Below are 19905 nucleotides of genomic sequence, written 5' to 3'. Positions count from 1 at the left end.
TCTGATACATCAGCTCACAGACACCCTGTGCTGATCCACATGACCCTTTGCCTATTGTGCTCTCTCTACATGAACAGTACTTCTGGTGAGTTTAGGTTTGTGCTTGTGTGAAACCAAACCAAACAGAGGGAGAAACACTCCAAATAAACAAACTCATCAACTGATCTGGATCATAGAAACAATAAAAACTACAGATGCTCTTTTATACTCAGCTAATTAAGTTCTAATTCAGAAATATTTACAACCAAGCTAAGATATTTACAATAAAGTAAAAAAAGTTTCATGCATTCTTTATTCCAGCGCCCCATGTTGTTTTTTCCCCTCAAACATACAAGTATATACTAGTATTTTAATTAACACTGCTTATATAAATATAATTGCATTTTACATTTTTTTTACATTTATTCTTTTATTCACATTTAAATATCCACTGTAAAAATGCAGTTTGTCACCAAATATTGTCATGATTAATCTGAATACATTTTTTTATCAACTGACACCTCTAGTCACAGGACTTTTGACATGTCCCATAGAAGCTAAAGAACTTAAAGTGGGTCAGTCTGACATCAGCAGAACCCTGGCCAATCACAAGGCTAACATACATTAGCTCTGCCCTCTCTTAGAGTCTTTGACTCTGGTGAGCTATCTGTCATTTAGCAACAATTTTAGCCTAGAAAAAAGCTAAAAAGGACAGCCAATGACTAACGCAGCTTTTCCTTCTCAAGGCTGTGTGTGATAGAAAGCTGTCAGTCATGCACTTTTATTAGAATACTGTGACCACGCCCACACGGTTCAGACAGAGAGGTCTGCAGAGAAGTTTAGGGGAGTGTTTTATCATGTTTCTGCTTTATGTGTTTTGTATTTAAACTTCTTAAAAATGAACGATTTTCATAACACTGTAAGTTTAAAATGATCTAAGGAGGCGTTTAAAGCTTCTGTAGGTGTCCCAGAACTTTTGTAGATGTTTCATCTACAGAATAACAGATGTAGCAAAGCTTCAGGCTGTTTTCACTTCTTCTTCTTTCGTCACCATTTACTGTTACTCAGATTAAATGAATACAGTGCTTTTAACAAGAAATGCAGCATGTAAGAAAACATGCTTCCTGGTACAGTGTTACTGCGTATTCCTCGTGATACATCGTTCTACTGAATCCAGCTGCTCTTGGTGTGGTGTAGACGTTAATATATTAAAGCGGACATCGCCAGAGCCTCTGAATGCATCCCCAGCGAGGCATTACTGTTAGCCATGAAGTCTTCAGATGTTTACCTCCCACCGCGCCTGTAGATCGCTCCGTCTGCGGCCTGCCCGCCTTCTCCCGGAGTCCACACGGCTCAGACCGCATTCCCCCCGTCTGGCTCCGGCTCCAGCTGATTCTTAAGAAAACAGACCAACAAGTGGGTCATCTCTGCGGCGCATTCCTCCTCCTTCCCCCCGCTCCCACACACTCGAACGCACGGAGCAATATCCTGTTTTTCACAGGAAGAGCTCTTTTTGTTTGTCGGCGGCCGGTTTGGTCACGGTGCGTTTGTGAGGGTCCGTGTCCGTCCTGCTATTGTTCTCTCGTTAGTGAGCTTTAAGGCTCGTTAAGGGGTCATTAAACTTGTTAATGGCAGCTGTGTCCAGCTGGAAGCTCCACTACCTACTAGAGTCTGTGGCTGGCACTGAGGGGCAGCGCCATATTGAATAGCAATTAGATCCTCAACATCTCTATGAGAGTGAGAGACGGAGATGGATAGAGAGAGAGAGAGAGAGAGAGAGAGATTTGGGGTGAAACCAAGCTTGGAGAGAGAGGTAGAGAGAGAGAGAGGCAGCGAGATAGATGTTGCTCCCTCTGCCAGTATCCTCCCTCGGCCAAACTGAGTCCGAGCCAGACTCTCAATTAGCTATTTATACAGCTCTCTCTCTCTCTTTCTCTCTCTCTCTTTCTCTCTTTCCAGCACCAGGGCGACTTCCATTCGTCACTAAGTATCTCCCATAAGGAGTCTAGACAGAGGCCACTTCACAACATCTTATTTACTGTGAGAGCTCATTTAGCGCGTCTATCAGACTATAATCAGATGGATTTTCGCTGTATAGATTATATTATACTGCATGTATAAAGGATCTGAAGGGTAAAGATGCTACAGTTGATTTATGATTAGGTAATGATCTATACAGGGGTTGGAAAATGAAACTGTGGGAGTGTGGGAGGTTTCATGATTAAATCGGAGCAGTCTGGAGGCCAATCTTCATTAATTGCACATTGCACCAGTAAGATCAGAGTGTGAAGGTTCAATTATCAGGGTAAGAGCACAGTTTCTAAAGCTCTAAATATTACAAATATACACAACATTATGGGTGACATACCAGAGTTCAAAAGAGGACAAATTGTTGGTGCATGTCTTGGTGGCGCATCTGTGACAAGCAAGTCTTTGTGGTGCATCAAGAGCCATGGTATCCAGATTAATGTCAGCATACCACCAAGAAGGACCAACCACATCCAACAGGATTAACTGTGGACGCTGTAAGAGGAAGCTGTCTGAAAGGGATGTTCGGGTGCTAACCCGGATTGTATCCAAAAAACATAAAACCACGGCTGATCAAATCACGGCAGAATTCAGTGTGCACCTCAACACCTAAAATTTACAGACAATTAGGGTGAAGTTTTAAAGTTTAGATTTTAACATTTCGCCCTAAAAATCAGGGCAGAACTAGTTCTAAGGAACGTGGTTGTGGTGAGCTGGAACATTGCTGTTTCCTTAATTGAGCTGCTAGTGTATCTTTACAACATGAATGCGTAGATCAATATCCTTTGCTGAGACGCACAAAAGCGCCGAGCTGTTAAGATACGAACATGCCAAAGTCAGAGCTCATCCGGCTCTTAAAGAGAATGGCGGCTGATACAGTAATTGGTTTATTTCATGTTACATCAAAATATACCCATGAGTAATTAAGAGTTCAGAGTTATACATTTCAAGTATTATGATATCAAATAAATATCTAAATAAAGCTGTGCCATGCTTTATTGACCAGTGCTCTATAGATCATTCATCTGGAGCACCAGCATCTGCAGATAGGATAGACCTGATAGAAATGTTAAAATCTAAATTAGAAGAACTCAGTTAGAAGCAGCTGTGGCCTGTAGGGGTTGAGTTTGCGGTGAGTTTGCAGTAATGGGAGGTTGGTTGGTGTGTTTGAATTGGCGGGGGGCTGTGAGGGGTCTGCTGAATGGTGTGTAAGCCCCTGCATCTTCTATTCTCTGCACGTTTTCACTAGTCCAGCTTTCACTGCACATGAAGAAACAGCTGCTTCCAGTTGGAGCTGTTTCCTGGTCGTGTTCTGAGGAGGAAAATTGCTCTTTGAGCTGCTTCTGCTGTGGGTTATAGAGTTTCTGAGCGCTGACTCAGACTCGGAATGAAGCAGACTGTACAAGAACAGAGTTCAGATCATCAGTAAGCTGATCACACTCAGACCCGTAACTCCAGAGCTGAGTCACTGTAACGTCCTGATGTTCAGGAAATGTTCAAACTCCAGAATAGACTCTGACAGAATGAGGCTGAAGTGTTCTCAAACTTTCCCCCCATAGTTTTCTGCAGCATCAGAGGTGAGGTTTGGCTCACACCAGCTACCGTCTTCCTGTGTGTGTGTGTGTGTGTGTGTAATAACTAAATTTGACATTTGTTTAGAGTCATAATTTGTGAAGCACATGAAATATTTCAACAAAGAGCATTTAGAAAACTACAGTGTAATTATGTTCGAATCATAGATGTAACCTAGAAGTGCCATTCTAATTATAGAATTCTAATTAAATTTACCTCAGTAGTGCTATTATAATCACACTTTTACCCTAGCAGTGCTATTTTAATCATAGATGTATCTCAGCAGTGGTATTCCAATTATACTGTTACCTCAGTAGTGCTATTATAATCAAACTTTTACTCCAGCAGTGCTATTTTAGTCAGAGATGTATCCGAGCAGTGGTATTCCAATTGTACATTTACCTCAGTAGTGCTATTATAATCACACGTTTACCCCAGCAGTGCTATTTTAATCACAGATCTATCCAAACAGTGGTATCTCAATTGTACATTTACCTCAGTAGTGCCATTATAACCAAACTTTTATCTCAGAAGTGCTGCTTTAGTCATAGATGTATCCGAGCAGTGGTATTTCAATTGTAAATTTACCTCAGTAGTGCCATTATGATCAAACTTTTATCTCAGAAGTGCTGTTTTAGTCATAGATGTATCCGCGCAGTGGTATTTCAATTATACATTTACCTCAGTAGTGCCATTATGATCAAACTTTTATCTCAGAAGTGCTGTTTTAGTCATAGATGTATCCGAGCAGTGGTATTCCAATTATACATTTACCTCAGTAGTGCCATTATAACCAAACTTTTATCTCAGAAGTGCTGCTTTAGTCATAGATGTATCCGAGCAGTGGTATTTCAATTGTAAATTTACCTCAGTAGTGCCATTATGATCAAACTTTTATCTCAGAAGTGCTGTTTTAGTCATAGATGTATCCGCGCAGTGGTATTTCAATTATACATTTACCTCAGTAGTGCCATTATAATCAAACTTTTATCTCAGAAGTGCAATTTTAGTTAAAATGCTGTTGTAGTTGCACATTTACTTTATTAGTGCTATGTTGTAATCAGAAATGTACCTCAGCAGTGCACATTTAGTGTTAAATGTACCTCTGAAAAGCTTTTCTAATCATATACTTATCTTAGTAGTGCTATTCTAATCATACATTTACCAGAGCAGTGCTATCCTAATCATACATTTACCTCAGTAGTGCTGTTCTAATCCGGAATTTACCTCAGCAGTGCTACTTAAGTCACATTTGAAATTTACATGAACAAATGCTAAGGCTAAGTAAGCTCAGCTAAGAGTACTATCCTAGCCCTGTGTAACCCGTATCTGTCAGGTGCAAAACAGGCAGGTTGTACAGCAGTGCTCTGATACACAAAAGTAATATGGCCAAGGGAGCTGTTTAAAAAAGGAGGAAACACATCTTAAATAAATTTTCACTTTTCACACAACAAAAAAAAAAAAATTTAATCTTTGTGGGATAAATATTTTCAGTTGCCAGGAATTCAGTGCATCTCTAGTCATGATGTTGAAGTTAATTGAAAATAGTAAGCAGGTGTCAGTAGCACCTGTGCTAAACTTCCTATGATATACTGATAACAGTGAAACAGAGAGAATATGCTTTGTGCTGAGATTCTGTGACTCATTAAGTGTCGGATGGAAAGGGTAAAATGTAGAAACTCAACAAGTGTGTGTTAGTGTGTGTGATGGGCTGATTCAGATGATTTCTCTCGTCTGTAATGAGTCACACTGCGCGTTGATACTGTTTAATTCATGATGCATCACTTATGATTGTGATTTATTTACATTAAAGAATGCAGGATGCACATACGCCACATGTGAAGCAAAGCTCATTACACAAAAACATACAAATAAACATACATAAAAACATACACATGAACACACTAAAGCCCCCAGCACAGCAGTGTGTTGCTGGTAGTCTACGCAGTGTGTCCTGCATTTCTGGCTGGCTATTCTAATCATAGCCGTATCCTAGTAATGCTATTCTAATCATACACTGTAAGACCGGATAAGTTGATTTTACTTTAAAAAATTGAGGAAACCAGTTGCCTTAAAAAAGTTAAGTAATGGGGAATGAAAACTTGAGTTAGCATAAATTAAAACATCAAGTTATTACAACTAAAGGGGAAGTTGATTTATTTCTAAAGGTAGCCCAGGGGGAATCACTCCACACTGATGGTGAGTGTTAGTCAGAAACTGTTGGACACACCCAGTATGCAAATGACAGGAGTGACAGGAGCCAATGGAAAAGAAGCTGTTAATGGCAACAGACTAAACTCAGTTGTTATAAGTTGTTTCATCTCAAAGATCTCAGTTTGAATGTATATATCCCCTTTAAATGTTCAACTAACTCAAAATAGTTTAGTATTGTTTAGAAATATCCAATTTTATGTAAAACAGACTTAAATCATTTGAGTTCAAACAACATAGGGGTTTACAGTGTAGATGTATCCTAGTAGTGCTATTCTAATCATAGATGTACCCTTGTAGTGCTATTCTAATCATAAATGTATTCTAGTAGTGCTGTTCTAATCAGAAATGTACCCTATAATACTATTATAATTACCCTTTTTACCTCAGCAGTGCAAATTTAGTCATAAGGGTACCTCAGTAATGCTATTCCAGTTGCACTTTACTTTAGCAGTGCTATATTATAATCGGGATTAAATAGGGAAAGTAGGCAGGTAGCAGCAACATGAAGTCCAGGGTGCAAGTTTTACTATAGCAGCATGATAGTGTGAATTAAGAGCAGTACAAGATAAAGTGTCTCAGTGCAGTTTTCCCTGTAAAAATATATCGTCCACTAAAAAACACTGTTACCATGACAAGCCTACTGCCACCACAAGTAACTTTGTTCATACCTTTCCATGAATTCCTCTGTTAATTAGGTTTTTTTATGTATCTCTCTCTCTCTCTCTTTCTCTCTCTCAGGTGGATCTGGGTTTTCTTCGGTATGTCACCGCTATAGGAACTCAAGGAGCCATCTCTATAGAGACCAAGAAAGCCTACTATGTGAAGACCTACAAAGTCAGCATCAGCAGCAATGGAGAAGACTGGATCATGGTGAAGGACGGCACCAAGCATAAGGTACAACAGTGGTGTAGAAACTCTGCTGGTGAAAAGTGCTCACTAACAGCTCCACTTAGATCCAGTTGACTTGGACCTCTCCATTAGTCAGCCAGGGCCTTTGAAGCAAAATATGAGACCCTCTTGCACTCTTTGTACAATCAAGAACATATCAAAATGTCACACAGCATAAAAATGCAATTTATGGAAAAAAATGGAAGAATCTTTTTAAACTGGGCGGGTGTGATGCGGTCTCCTTTCAGAGTGAATGAATCTAATTATCCTCTTCTGAAGTCTCCATTGCTCCAACAGTCACTCGCATTCAGTAAAACTGAGCCGGATCCTCTTTTAGAGGCTGTACATGTGACATAAGTACGTAAAGACGTGTGACGTGGCCAGAAGAAGAACTCCCGCGAAAAGTGACCCGACACCCAGTTTTTAGAATGAATATACTGTATTAGGCTTAGCAGGATGGTCGTTCAAGCACACTGATACCATTAAACACAATATTTTTTCCATATTCTTCTCCACTTAGAAATGATTCTGCTTTCAGTTTAGAAACAATATAACACGAACTGACACCTTAATCATTTTATTTCTAATTTTCAATTTTTTTCACAATTTACTTGGCCAATTGTCCCGCTGATTCAGCTGCTACTTAGCTTTATATCCCCCTTAATCACTAGTGATGCCCCAACACAGGGTGAAGATTAGCACATGCCTCCTCCGACACATGTGAAGTCAGCACACTCGGAGGAAAGCGCAGCGACTCGGTTCTGATACATCAGCTCACAGATGCCTTGTGCTGATTGACATCACCCTAGGAGTGATGAGGAGAGAGAGCTCCATTTACCCACCCAGAGAGAGGAAGAGCAATTGTGCTCTCTCAGGGCTCCGGCAGCTGATGGCAAGCAGCATGACTAGGATTCGAACCAGGATCTTAGGAATGTTTTGAGGTTTAGTGGCTTTGCCCACATTGCTAAAGTTACATCTATGGTGGCCTTTTTTCCCATCCGTTTTCAGAGAAAGACTCAAATTTATCAGAGAGCACCCCCGTCCTGTGGAATTCTTAAATGCACATGAATGAACACGTAAGACCCAACATATTTATAAAATACTGTCTTTATTATTTGGAGATACCACTAAAATGTTTTAATACCGGGGGATACGGTATTACCATTATACTACACAACCCTACTGCAAAACACATATCAGTTATTAATCCCCTAAACACTATCATTTTCCTTAATCTTTCAAAAATACTACAGTAAAATCAGCGTTTGATTACAGACTCTGGTGCTGCAGTGTCTTCTCCGCTATGTTTCATCATGTTTGAATGGTTTTGAGCTGGATATGAAAGGCTGCAGCTGATGGAAGTCCTGGAAAAGCTCAGTTGAGTCCGTCAGAATTTCATTTCTTGGCGGCGTTTGAAGGGTCCTAACTGTGACAGCCACCAGTGATGTAACTGCCAGGAAACGCAGCCTTGCTTTTGATTAGATCAGGTGTGGTGGATTTGGCTCGGGGTTAGATGTGAACTCTGCTGGAAGGTAGATTATCAGGAGGAAAGCTCTGATTGAAAAACATGAGGCACTGAAATCACTTGGCCCCCATGCCTGCATCATTTCCACATGAATGAAATATATTACATCCAATATTGGGAGGAGTAAGTTGGGGTAATAGATTTTATTCATTTGGAAATTGTGTATACATATGAAGCAAGTAAATTTAAAGCATTTTCTCCAGTGCTGATTAATTTAATTCAAATACAGTTTTTTACATAATAAATATCCATACCATATTATAATAACCACCTTCTTGTTTCCACACTCACTGTCCATTTTCAGTTAAATTTAATTATATTTAATTGTATATACAGTTGTTAATCCCTTGCTGATTTTTTTAAGTTTGCCCACTGATAAAGAACAGTCTATAATTTTAAGGGTAGGTTCATTTTAACAGTGAGAGAGATATCCTAAATAAAATCCAGAAAATCACATTGTATAAATTATATGAATATATTATATAAAGTGTATATATTTATTTACAATAACTCTCAGAATCATCCAGGTATTCATTGGCAAACTTTAAACTTCTTGAGCAAAAGGACCTTTCAATCACTGCAGGATTTTAATACCAAAGGTTTTCTTGGTGATTGTGGTCCCAGCTGCCTTGAGATCACTAATAAGTGATGAGGGGAAAAAGCGCCATCTACCCACCCAGACAGAGCAAGGCCATTTGTGCTCTCGCGGAGCTCCGGCAGCTGATGGAAAGTTGGCCTGACTGAGATTTGAACCAGAATCTGAGGAGTGTTTTGATGCACATATTGTGGATTGTCCAGGTTTAGTGGCTTTGTCTTAGAATCATTCAAGTTTTCATTGGCAAACTTCAAACTTCTTGAGTAGGGGAACCTTGCAGGCACTGCAGGATTTTAATACCAATGGTGTTCTTGGTGACTGTGGTCCCAGCTGCCTTGAGATCATTAACAAGTCCCTCCTGTTGTAGTTTTAGGCTAATCTCATAATCCTCATAATCAAGGATACCCCACGAGGTGAGATTTTGCATGGAGCCTCAGATCGACAGTTGTTTTGTATTTCTTTTACTTTCTTAGTACTGCATCAACAGTTGTCTTCTTCTTAGTTGTGGTCTTTTAGCCCATTCCAGCCTTGTCTCTGACATCCTTAGAAAGTTATTTGGTCTTGCCCATGTTGTAGAGGTTAGAGTCTGTGGACAGAATTACACTTATACTTTAGCTCAGGTAATAATTTAAGACAGCCGTCTTTATTGCAGGTAACGAGTTAATTAGGGGCTTACTTACTGATCTGTAGGAGCCAGATTTAAATACATTGTTAATATCTTAATATCTCTGCAAAATGCAAATAAATATATAGAATTTATCCAATGCGGTTTTCTGAATTTTATATTAGATATTCTATTTCTCACAGTTAAAATTAACCTACCCTTAAAATAATAGACTGTTCATGTCTTTGTCAGTGGGCAAACTTACAAATTCAGCACAGGATCAAATAATTATTTCCTTCACTGTATATAAAGGTTTTTACATCAAATGTTGTCACAAAGCAGCTTTTTAGAGATATATGTCCAACCGTTTTATGAGTAAGCACCACAGAGAACGTGCAACAGGTGGCAAGGTCATGGCAGCAGCAGTGGTAATGAAAAATCTTAGGAGGAACCAAGACTCAGTAAGAGGAACCCATCCTCCTCTTGTTGAACCGGGCAGCACAAACAAATAACAGAACAAAAACAACAGTACAGAGAGATATACAGGGGTTGGACAATGAAACTGAAGCATCTGTCATTTTAGTGTGGGAGGTTTCATGGCTAAATTGGAGCGGCCTGGTTTTCAATCTTCATTAATTGCACATTGCACCAGTAAGAGCAGAGTGTGAAGGTTAAAGGTCAGTTAGCAGGGTAAGAGCACAGTTTTACTCAAAATATTGCAATGCACACAACATTATGGGTGACATACCAGAGTTCAAAAGAGGACAAATTTTTGCTGACGCATCTGTGACCAAGACAGCAAGTCTTTGTGATGTATCAAGAGTCACGGTATCCAGGGTAATGTCAGCATACCACCAAGAAGGACCAACCTAATCCAACAGGACTAACTGTGGAAGCTGTAAGAGGAAGCTGTCTGAAAGGGATGTTTGGGTGCTAACCACATTGTATCCAAAAAACATAAAACCACGGCTGATCAAATCACGGCAGAATTCAATGTGCACCACAACTCTCCTGTTTCCACCAGAACTGTCCGTCACCACAGTCAATTATTGTGCTCTAAAACCAGGTGTTTCAGTTTCATTGTCCAACCCCTGTAGATGATGTATGGTTACATAGAATATAGAAACAGGTTATGGATTAAGAGAATATGAATAGGGGATGGGCACATGCTTAGTTTTAATATTAATGTCTAGACAGTTTAAATTTGTTTAGCTCCACTGATCATACAGAAGTATGTTTTAGTTCTATATTATTACAGACCTGTAGTTCTGTATCTGTTTTTCTGTATACTTATTTTATTATTATCCTCCTTTCACCCTGTTCTTCAATAATCAGAACCCCACAGGAGAGAAAAACACCACAGAGCTGCAGGATACAGTGTAGATTGGTAATAACTAGGTAATAATGTCACCAGTGTGTGTATGCTCTGTGTATAATGTATTTGTGTGTGTGTGTGTGTGTGTGTGTGTTCTCTCTCAGTTTTTTCAGGGCAATCACAACCCCACAGATGTGGTGATCTCAAAGTTCCCTAAACCCACCCTGACGCGTTACATACGGATACGACCTATGACCTGGGAACAGGGCATCTGCATGCGCTTTGAACTGTATGGCTGCAAAATGTCAGGTATCAAACTAAAGCACACACACACACACTATTCTATTAATTTATATTTCTGAGGCTGGTAACTCTGATGAACTTATCCTGTATAAGAGAGGAAACTCTTGCTCTTCCTTTCCTGATGCAGTCCTGATGAGAGCCAGTTTCATCATAGTGTTTTTAATGATCTTTGTGACTGTACTTGAGAATACTTTTAAAGTTCTTGATATGTTTCAAGTTGACTCACCTTTATTTCTTAAAGTCATTTTTTTCTTTACTTAGTTAAGTAGTTATTATCATAATATGAATCAGAACATTACTCAAATATTCACTATTCACTGTATACCTGTAACTCTACCTCTTCACAACTTTACAACTGATGCTCTCAAACACATTAAGAGACAAGAAATTCAAGTCATTAACTCTTGATGAGTTCAGCACAGCTGTTAACTGAAAGCCTGTGTTTCAGATGACTCTACCTCATAAATCTGATTTGTGTATTTGTGATTAACATGGAAACTTTAATGCATTCATTTTTTTTAAATGCAATTGAATCACATGCAAAAGCTTGGTGACGTTTTATTAGTGGTTTTATTATCTATTATTATTTATTATTTATATAAACACAGCATCACTGCTGCCAAGTTTAGAATTAATTAATTAAATAATCTCTCTCTCTCTTTTTACACAAAAAACAACAAACAAAGCTGATGGCATGTTTTCTTTTTCCAAGTTGTTAAATGTGGAATATGGAGCTAAACTTGTGTTTATTTCCTTCATTTAAACTCAGTTGCACATTAAAATGTTCTAAATAAAAACATTTAAAAACATCAGAACTTCCCTGAAACATTATAATAAAGTAAAAAATATGAGAATAACACACTACATTATTGTTTTTGTCCACTTAAAAAAATACAGGAAAAAAATTGAATGTTTTACCAGCATTAAAAAAAGTAATTGAATCATAATAGAAGACGAGAAGAAAAAGTGTGATTAATCTTAATAATGTGGATTATTTCTGATTTGATTATTCTGATGTATCTGTTACAGCTATTCTCTCTCTCTCTCTCTCTCTCTCTCTCTTTTTCTCTCTCTCTCTTTATCTTTCCAAGTTGTTGAATGTGGAATATGGAGATAAACTTATATTCATTTCCTCCATTAAAACTTGGTTACTCAGCACATTAAAACATTCAAACTTAAAAACATCAAATCATCCCTAAAAATTATAATAAAGTGAAAAAAACTCAAATCTGCCGAGACTGACACACTACACTGTTGTTTTTGTCTGCTTCTACCGTTTTCTTCTGCATTTACCAGCATTAAAAAAGTGATTTAATCATAATAGTAGAATTAATAATAATAAGACAAATAATTATCTATAATAATTATGATGTATCTGTTAAAGTTATTCTTTTCTTTCTCTCTCTCTCTCTCTTTTTCACTCACACAAAAACACAAACACAGCTGATGGCACGTTTCCTCTTTTTAGAGGAAGTTGTTGAATGTGGAATATGGAGCTAAACTGATGTTCATTTCATTTCATTTCATTTTGTCTGCTTCACAAATACATGAAAGATTTACGAATTTACCAGCATTAAGAGGAGAAGAAAAAGTGTAATAAATGTGGATGAGTTCTGATGTGATTATTCTGATGTATCTGTTAAATCTCTCTCAGACTCTCCGTGCTCCAGTATGTTGGGGATGGTGTCGGGCCACATTTCGGACGCTCAGATTTCGGTCTGGCCGGAGGTGGAGCGGGGGTGGTTACCGGAACAGGCCAGGCTGCTGACGGGCCGGTCTGGCTGGGTGTCTCCCATCTCACACAGTGCTACACTCTCCCCGTACCTGGAGCTGGACCTCGGGGGCATGCGCTGGGTCACTGGAGTGGTCCTGCAGGGCGGGAAACACCGGGAGAAGAGCATGTTCGTCCGGCGCTTCAGACTAAGCTACAGCACCAACGGATCGGACTGGAGCAACGTGCTGGAGGAGGACAGCGGCAAACCTAAGGTTCGGGAGGGGGCGGAGTTACAGGAGGAGACTGAGAGATGGAGGAAGAGTGTATTGTGCCATGCTAGATACATGCTGTGTGTGTGTGGGGGCTGTAAAGATGTACTGGTAGCTGCTAGCTGATTTAAATACACACATTTAAATAGGGCCTGTTCACAGCTGACAATAACATGCGTTTCTGTATCTGGATAGTATCTAGATCTACTTTGGCCAGACTCTATTTACACTTGTCTTTAAAACGATCTGATTTTACATTCCTGCAGAAAACCAACATCAACACTAGGGCTGCACTCACACTGCAACATTTTTTTGTCTGTGTTATGTATTGCAATATTAATAATAATTAAAGGAGAGCTCCAATGTGAAATGAACATGAGTTGTTGTGAAACATGATAACAAGTACAAACGTTTGTGGAATAGTCCACCTCCTTTCACCCCCAGCTTTCTCAAATATAGAGCTTTTAGCTGATGCTCCCAATAGGCTTACAATGCTAGCAATAGGGGCATAGAGTTGCCCATGCAAAGAAATCTATATTTATTTAATCACATAATCAATCAATCAATCAATCAACCTTTATTTTGACTCGGATGTACATTGAGGGCAACCCTAATTTTCAATGTAGCCGAGCATTTACAAAAATAGGGATTGACATGACAGAGAAAATAATAGCTACATTTAATTATTGTAAAATAGCAGTAAATAAAATATAAAAATAGATTTTAAAAAATTAAATTTGAATAAAATAGAAAAAATAATAATAATAATAATTATAATAAGAAAATAAGACTAATACAATAAAAATGAGTTAAAATTAGCTTAAACTAACTTTTACATAATACAATAAAAATACAAATAAATAAATGAAAAAAACAAATTAAAGCAATAATAATAATAAAAAATAGTAATCATAATAAAAGAAAATCAAAATAAGTTAAAAAGCAATAATACAAAACTATTAAAATAATAATAATAAAAAATCAATAATAATAATAATAATAAAAATAAACTAAGGGAACAAATAAAAATAGGATTAAGTATACATAATATTTTCTGTGGAATCTATCTGTGCACTTTCAAAGTTTCTTGTGCCTTGTTTTTTCAAATGTCAGGGCTCTCAGAATTCTACCAATGAAGTGTGGATCTACTTTGAGCTTGTTAATGGTGTAAAAATAGTGATTTCTTTGCATGGTCAGCTCTTTGCCCATATCACTAGACTTTTAAGACTGGTAGGAGCGCCAGCTAAAAACGCTTTATTTTTATGAAGCAGCAAAAAATGTATTACATGTAGGCTAGCTATAATCTGTCTTTAAGATATTGCATGTCGTGCGATGTGCATATTGCATAAGTGTACGTTGCATACATTGTGTAGATCGTTCTCTGACCAAATATCCAAATATTCCTAATCCACGTATATGTGGATGTATAATTACTGTTTATAATTAATTTATAAGTTGTCTGACCAGAGAAGTACACAAGGCAGGAGGTATCATTTTGTAGAAAAAGCTTTTGGACAAACACACACACACACACACACACACACACTGTGGCTACTTTCACCCAAGCCTACCATATATTGTACAGAAAGCAGTGCAAGCCTTTTAAGCTAAGCTAACTTAGCTAGCGTTAGAATAGCTAGTTAGGTCTTTGCTAAAGCAGCCTCCATTAGATCACAAATGGCAGCTAAATAAAAAAGCGTTTATACCTTATCATCTTTAATTCTCTTTAATTCTTCTTGTGCCGTCTGCAGAGACTCCAAAAATGTATAAACACCTCCCTTCCATGATGAAAGATACAATGTAGGCAAAATGTAGCAGTCTGTGAAGTCAAGTACAGACCAGTCAATATACTGTCTGGTGCTCACCACTTAGTATGTGGTGCTCATGACATTTTTATGTCCCTTCAGAGGCTCCATAAAAAGCAAATAAGATAAGCGTAAAAGTAAAACTGTTCTCCAGCTCATCCACTCATCCGTCTTTCTCTGTCTCTCTCTCTCTCTCTTTCTTTCTCTCTCTCTCTATATCTGTCTGCAGTTGTTTCTTGGAAACCAGAATCATGACACTCCAGAGGTGCGGTCCTTTGATCAGCTGATGACGCGGTTTGTGCGGGTGTATCCTGAACGTGGTGGGCCCGATGGAATGGGGCTCAGACTGGAACTGCTGGGCTGTGAACTGGAACGTGAGTCACCAAAACACATACAAACTTGAGCGACAATCTTTTCTTAAACCATATCATGATGTTGGCCCACTCTATGCAGTACTCTTTTGGAAAGGCTTTCCACAAGGTTTAGGAGTGTGTTTATGGGGTTTTTGGCAGAGTCACATGTGTGTTTCCAAAGTCAATTGTACTCAGACACCACCAGTCAACAATTTAATTGGTAATTTTAGCCTTTTGTGACGTATTCTCAGTACACATGTGACACTATGGTTCGAGGAATAGTTCACCGAACCTACCATGAGCAAGAAATGGCATGGCTAGTGTTCAGCATCGCTCACAAGATAAACCCTCACAACATACAGTATACAGGTGTGGCTATTTCCAAGCCGTCCCCTGAGGCACATTTTGTGATCAATTTACAAGACATACTGCTGTCCCATTAATTTTGGCATGTCAGAGCTGAGGATCAAGAATTGGTAGTTCTTTAATAATGCTGATTTGAATTTAGCCAGTATCCAATAAACACCTATAAATCTATAATTCCTGGTGTTTAATTATATTATTTAGGAGTATTTTATTCTCTTCAGTAACACAGATGCTGTGAAGTATCGTAACAAATTATCACAGTATCGTGATATGATGATAATATCGTATTGTGAGATGCCCTGTAATTCCCACCCCTAGTCAGTATCCAATTCCTATCCAGTAGACCAGGGGTATCCAAACTTTTTTTGTTGGGGGCCAGAAGGAGAAATATATTTGAAGTCACGGGCCACAGACTCTGTAATAAAACAAATAATGAAATATATCACTTTAAATAATACATTTTACTGATTACTTTTATTTACACATCATTTTACTTGACTTACTATCTTTATCTATCTTTGTGTCTTTATTTGATGATTAATTTCATGATGTCCCTTAATATTAAACTCCTTAATTACGGCAACTTTTAGACTCTTTTGCCCTTTTCCTGCTCTACAACTGAACACTCTCGCCCCTTTTAGACTCTTTGGCCCGTTTTTCTGCGCTACAATTGCGCACCCTCTCCGCTTTTAGACTCTTTGGCCCGTTTTTCTGTGCTAGAAATGCGCACCCTCTCCGCTTTTAGACTATTTTCTGACACCTAGCGTTCAAACTTTGAATCTCACATTATAAAAACCTGCTTAACAGCGGGCCAACTTTCATTCTATTTCTAAAATACCCCGCAGGCCGTAGTTTGGACACCCCTGCAGTAGACTAAATTAGGACCTCCAGTTTAGGTCTTCCCCAACTGATGATAAAAAAAAAACTTTCAGAAGCTCTGAAAACACTTCTATCTGTCTATTCTAATAGAGACCACCACTCCTCTTCCTCCAACCACTCCTCTTCCTCCCACTACTACAGTGGGGGCAACCTCCAGCGCACCAGTGATCAGCCCAGCCATCACTACCACAACCCCAACAACAGAGGAGTGTGACGACGAATCAGCAAACTGCCACAGTGGAACAGGTGGAACAAGTGAAGACTATGAGCCAACGGGTAATATATACACACTTTAACTAATACCAGCAAACACACAGATATACATAAACACAAGCATACATACTCCCAAATACACACAAATATAAACACACAGAGGTATACAGTTGCAAGAAAAAGTATGTGAATCCTTTGGGATTACTTGGATTTCTGCATAAACTGGTTAAATTCACAGTAACGGTGGGAAAAGTATGTGAATCTTTAGATTTAATAACTAGTTGATCCTCCTTTGGCAACCTTTACCAAACGTTTCCTGTAGTTGCAGATCAGAAGGAAGTTTGGATCATAATATTCTCGGGATATCTGGTGTGAATCGCTCTCTTGAGGTCATGATGCCACAGCATCTCAATTGGGTCTCAATGAGATCAGGACTCTCCAGAAGGCGTATTTTCTTCTGTTGAAGCCGTTCGGTTGTTGATTTATTTCTATGTTTTGGGTCATTGTCCTGTTGCATCATCCATCCTCTGTTGAGCTTCAGTTGGTGGACAGATGGTCTTAAGTTTTCCTGCAAAATGTCTTGGTTTACTTGGGAAATCATTTTTCTGTTGAAGACGGCAATCCGTCCAGACCCTGAGGCAGCAATGCAGCCCCAAACCATGATGCTCCCGCAACCATGTTTCACAGTTGGGAGGAGGCTTTGATGATGCCTTTTTTCTCCACACATAGCGTTGTTTGTTCTTTCCAAACAATTAATTTTGGTTTCATTTGTCCACAGTATATTTAGCCAGTAGTGCTGTGGAACATCCAGGTGCTCTTTTGCTAACTTAAAACATGCAGCAATGTTATTTTTTGGACAGCAGTGGCTTCCTCCGTGGTTTCCTCCCATGAACTCCATCCTTGTTTAATGTTTTTCTTATTGTAGATTTATCAACAAAAATGTTAGCATTTGCCAGAGATTTCTGTAAGTCTTCAGCTGACACTCTAGGATTCTTCCTCACCTCATTGATCATTCTGCGCTGTGCTCTTGCAGTCATCTTTACAGGACTTTACCACGCCTAGGAAGAGTAGGAACAGTGCTGAACTTTAAAGATACTTTTGTAACCCTTTCCAGTTTCATGCAAGTCAACAATTCTTGAAAGTTGGTCTTCTGAGATCTCTTTTGTGTGAGACATGATTCACATCAAGCAATGCTTCTTAAGAACAGCAAACTCAAAACTGGTGTGTGTTTATTTTATAGGGTGGGGCAGCTTTAACCAACACATCCAATCTCATCACATCCTGACTCCAATTAGCTCTTAGAAAAGTCATTAGTCTAGGGGTTCACATACTTTTTTCCTCCTCACTGTAAATGTTAACATGCTGTATTCAATTGAACCATGCAAACATATAGTTTTATTGTGTGGTATTAGTTTAAGCAGACTGTGTTTGTCTATTGTTGTGACTTAGATGAAGATCAGAACACATTTAATTACCAATTTATGCAGAAATCCAAGTAATCCCATAGGGTTCACCTGTAGTATTACACAAAAACTGAAAATTGATTTAGAACTAAGCATGTATGTTGTGTGGTTGTGTTTTGACAGCAGGTACCATACCAGGGCCAATACTGGATGAAGATCTTCTACCTGGTGAGAAACCTTACACATAGGCACACTCTCACACTTATACACTGAGCGAAAATATAAACACAACACTTTAGATTTTGCTCCCATTTTTCATGAGCTGGACTCAATTTATGACTCTTTCTCTCAAATTTTGTAGTGAGCACTAACAGCATATCAAGATGCTGATTAGACCTAGTGATTATTACATACGTGTATCTTGGGCTGGTGATCAGATCACATTAACCCCATCACCAGCCCTCCCAGAACACATGTTATAACCAAAATACCACACCATCCACCGTCCAGAAGGGTTAGCTGAGCCCAGCAATGCTGCAATAATAAGAAAATAAGATAATGGATAAAGATGACACTTGTGGCTGGTGATTTAATACAGATTTAATACATGTTACAAGTGGGACAAAATATCAGTATTGCGATAAATTGTATAATTTCCATTTGTGATACATTAGTAATATGTTGCTTCAAAATATCAATAATACAATAATACGTCAGGTGAGAACAGTTATGTGAATTATCTGCAGGTTGGTTTTCTTAGTATTTATGGCTGATGTATATACAGTGCCTTGCAAAAGTATTCAGCCCCCTTGAACTTTTCAACCTTTTGCCACATTTCAGGCTTCAAACATAAAGATATGAAATTTTATTTTTTTGTGAAGAACCAACAACAAGTGGAACTTGTTTGGATTTACTGTATATTTTTAACATTTTTTAGAAATAAAAAACTGAAAAGTAAGGCGTGCAATTATATTCAACCCCCTTGCATTAATACTTTTTAGCTCTACCTTTTGCTGTGATTACAGCTGCAAGTCGCTTTGGGTTTGTCTCTATCAGTTTTACACATCGAGAGACTGAAACTTTTGCCCATTCTTCCTTGCAAAACAGCTGGAGCTCAGTGAGGTTGGATGGAGAGCGTTTGTTTGTGAACTCTTTCCACAGATTCTCACGGTTGGATTCAGGTCTGGACTTTGACTTTGGATACATTTATTTATGAACCATTCCATTGTAGATTTTACATGATCCCAATATACTAGTTTAAAAACACACAAACATGAGCAGTAATAAAAATGTGGAGCAGGAGAACATAGTAATGAGCCTGGAATGAAACTGGATGTTGGATGTTCTCCCTCAGGCTAAAATGCTTAGAATTCCCATTCCAAGACACAAGGGCTCAATCCCACTTCGGAAAATAGACACTATGCCAGTTTCCTCAGACCCCTGGACGCTTCGGTCAGCAGACACTGGTGTCATTGTGGGGCTTTTCCAGAACAGCAGCTTAGATTTGAAATGACTAAACATTAAAAAAAAGACATTAGCTGTTTACCCCTGAAGCACGGGTTTTCCCAAGCGTAGGAGGAGACAGGAAGAGAGGGACAGATTAGTTTTTATGTTGTGGCATCAGGCCACACACAAACACGCCCAGCATATCATGTTTGGTGTTCCAAATCCAGCTTGTTCTGCCTCTATTTCTGTCTGCTGTGTAGTCTGGAAATAATTTGTGTTTCTCTACAGCAAATCACTGGAGGCCCGCTGTCTGAGCCGCTCTCCCTTTCCCTTTCTCAGCCTGACCCACGGTTCACATTCGCCTTTTTGTAAACTCGTTTGTGGTCTTATGCACTTCCGACAAGTGTCTAAGTGTGTCCCGTTTCACAAACGTG

The 19905-nt window shown here is 38.7% G+C and overlaps 1 protein-coding gene across 2 annotated transcripts in view; it reads left to right on the top strand.

Moving 5' to 3' along the window:
• Positions 1 to 19905, top strand: part of nrp1b (neuropilin 1b) — a 74796-nt gene that overhangs the window by 40196 nt on the left and 14695 nt on the right. The window contains exons 7-12 of one of the 2 annotated variants that reach the window (XM_022679313.2): positions 6532 to 6687; positions 10885 to 11029; positions 12678 to 13009; positions 15041 to 15185; positions 16500 to 16685; positions 18212 to 18253. In XM_022679313.2, coding sequence (XP_022535034.2) covers positions 6532 to 6687; positions 10885 to 11029; positions 12678 to 13009; positions 15041 to 15185; positions 16500 to 16685; positions 18212 to 18253 — 1006 coding nt within the window. Of the gene's footprint in view, positions 1 to 6531; positions 6688 to 10884; positions 11030 to 12677; positions 13010 to 15040; positions 15186 to 16499; positions 16686 to 18208; positions 18254 to 19905 lie in introns of both variants that reach the window. The other variant, XM_049476807.1, reaches the window with a different exon arrangement.

Source organism: Astyanax mexicanus, chromosome 4 (genome assembly GCF_023375975.1).
Source record: "Astyanax mexicanus isolate ESR-SI-001 chromosome 4, AstMex3_surface, whole genome shotgun sequence".
Lineage (NCBI taxonomy): Eukaryota > Metazoa > Chordata > Actinopteri > Characiformes > Acestrorhamphidae > Astyanax > Astyanax mexicanus.
This window is presented reverse-complemented; position numbering and strand designations above follow the sequence as displayed.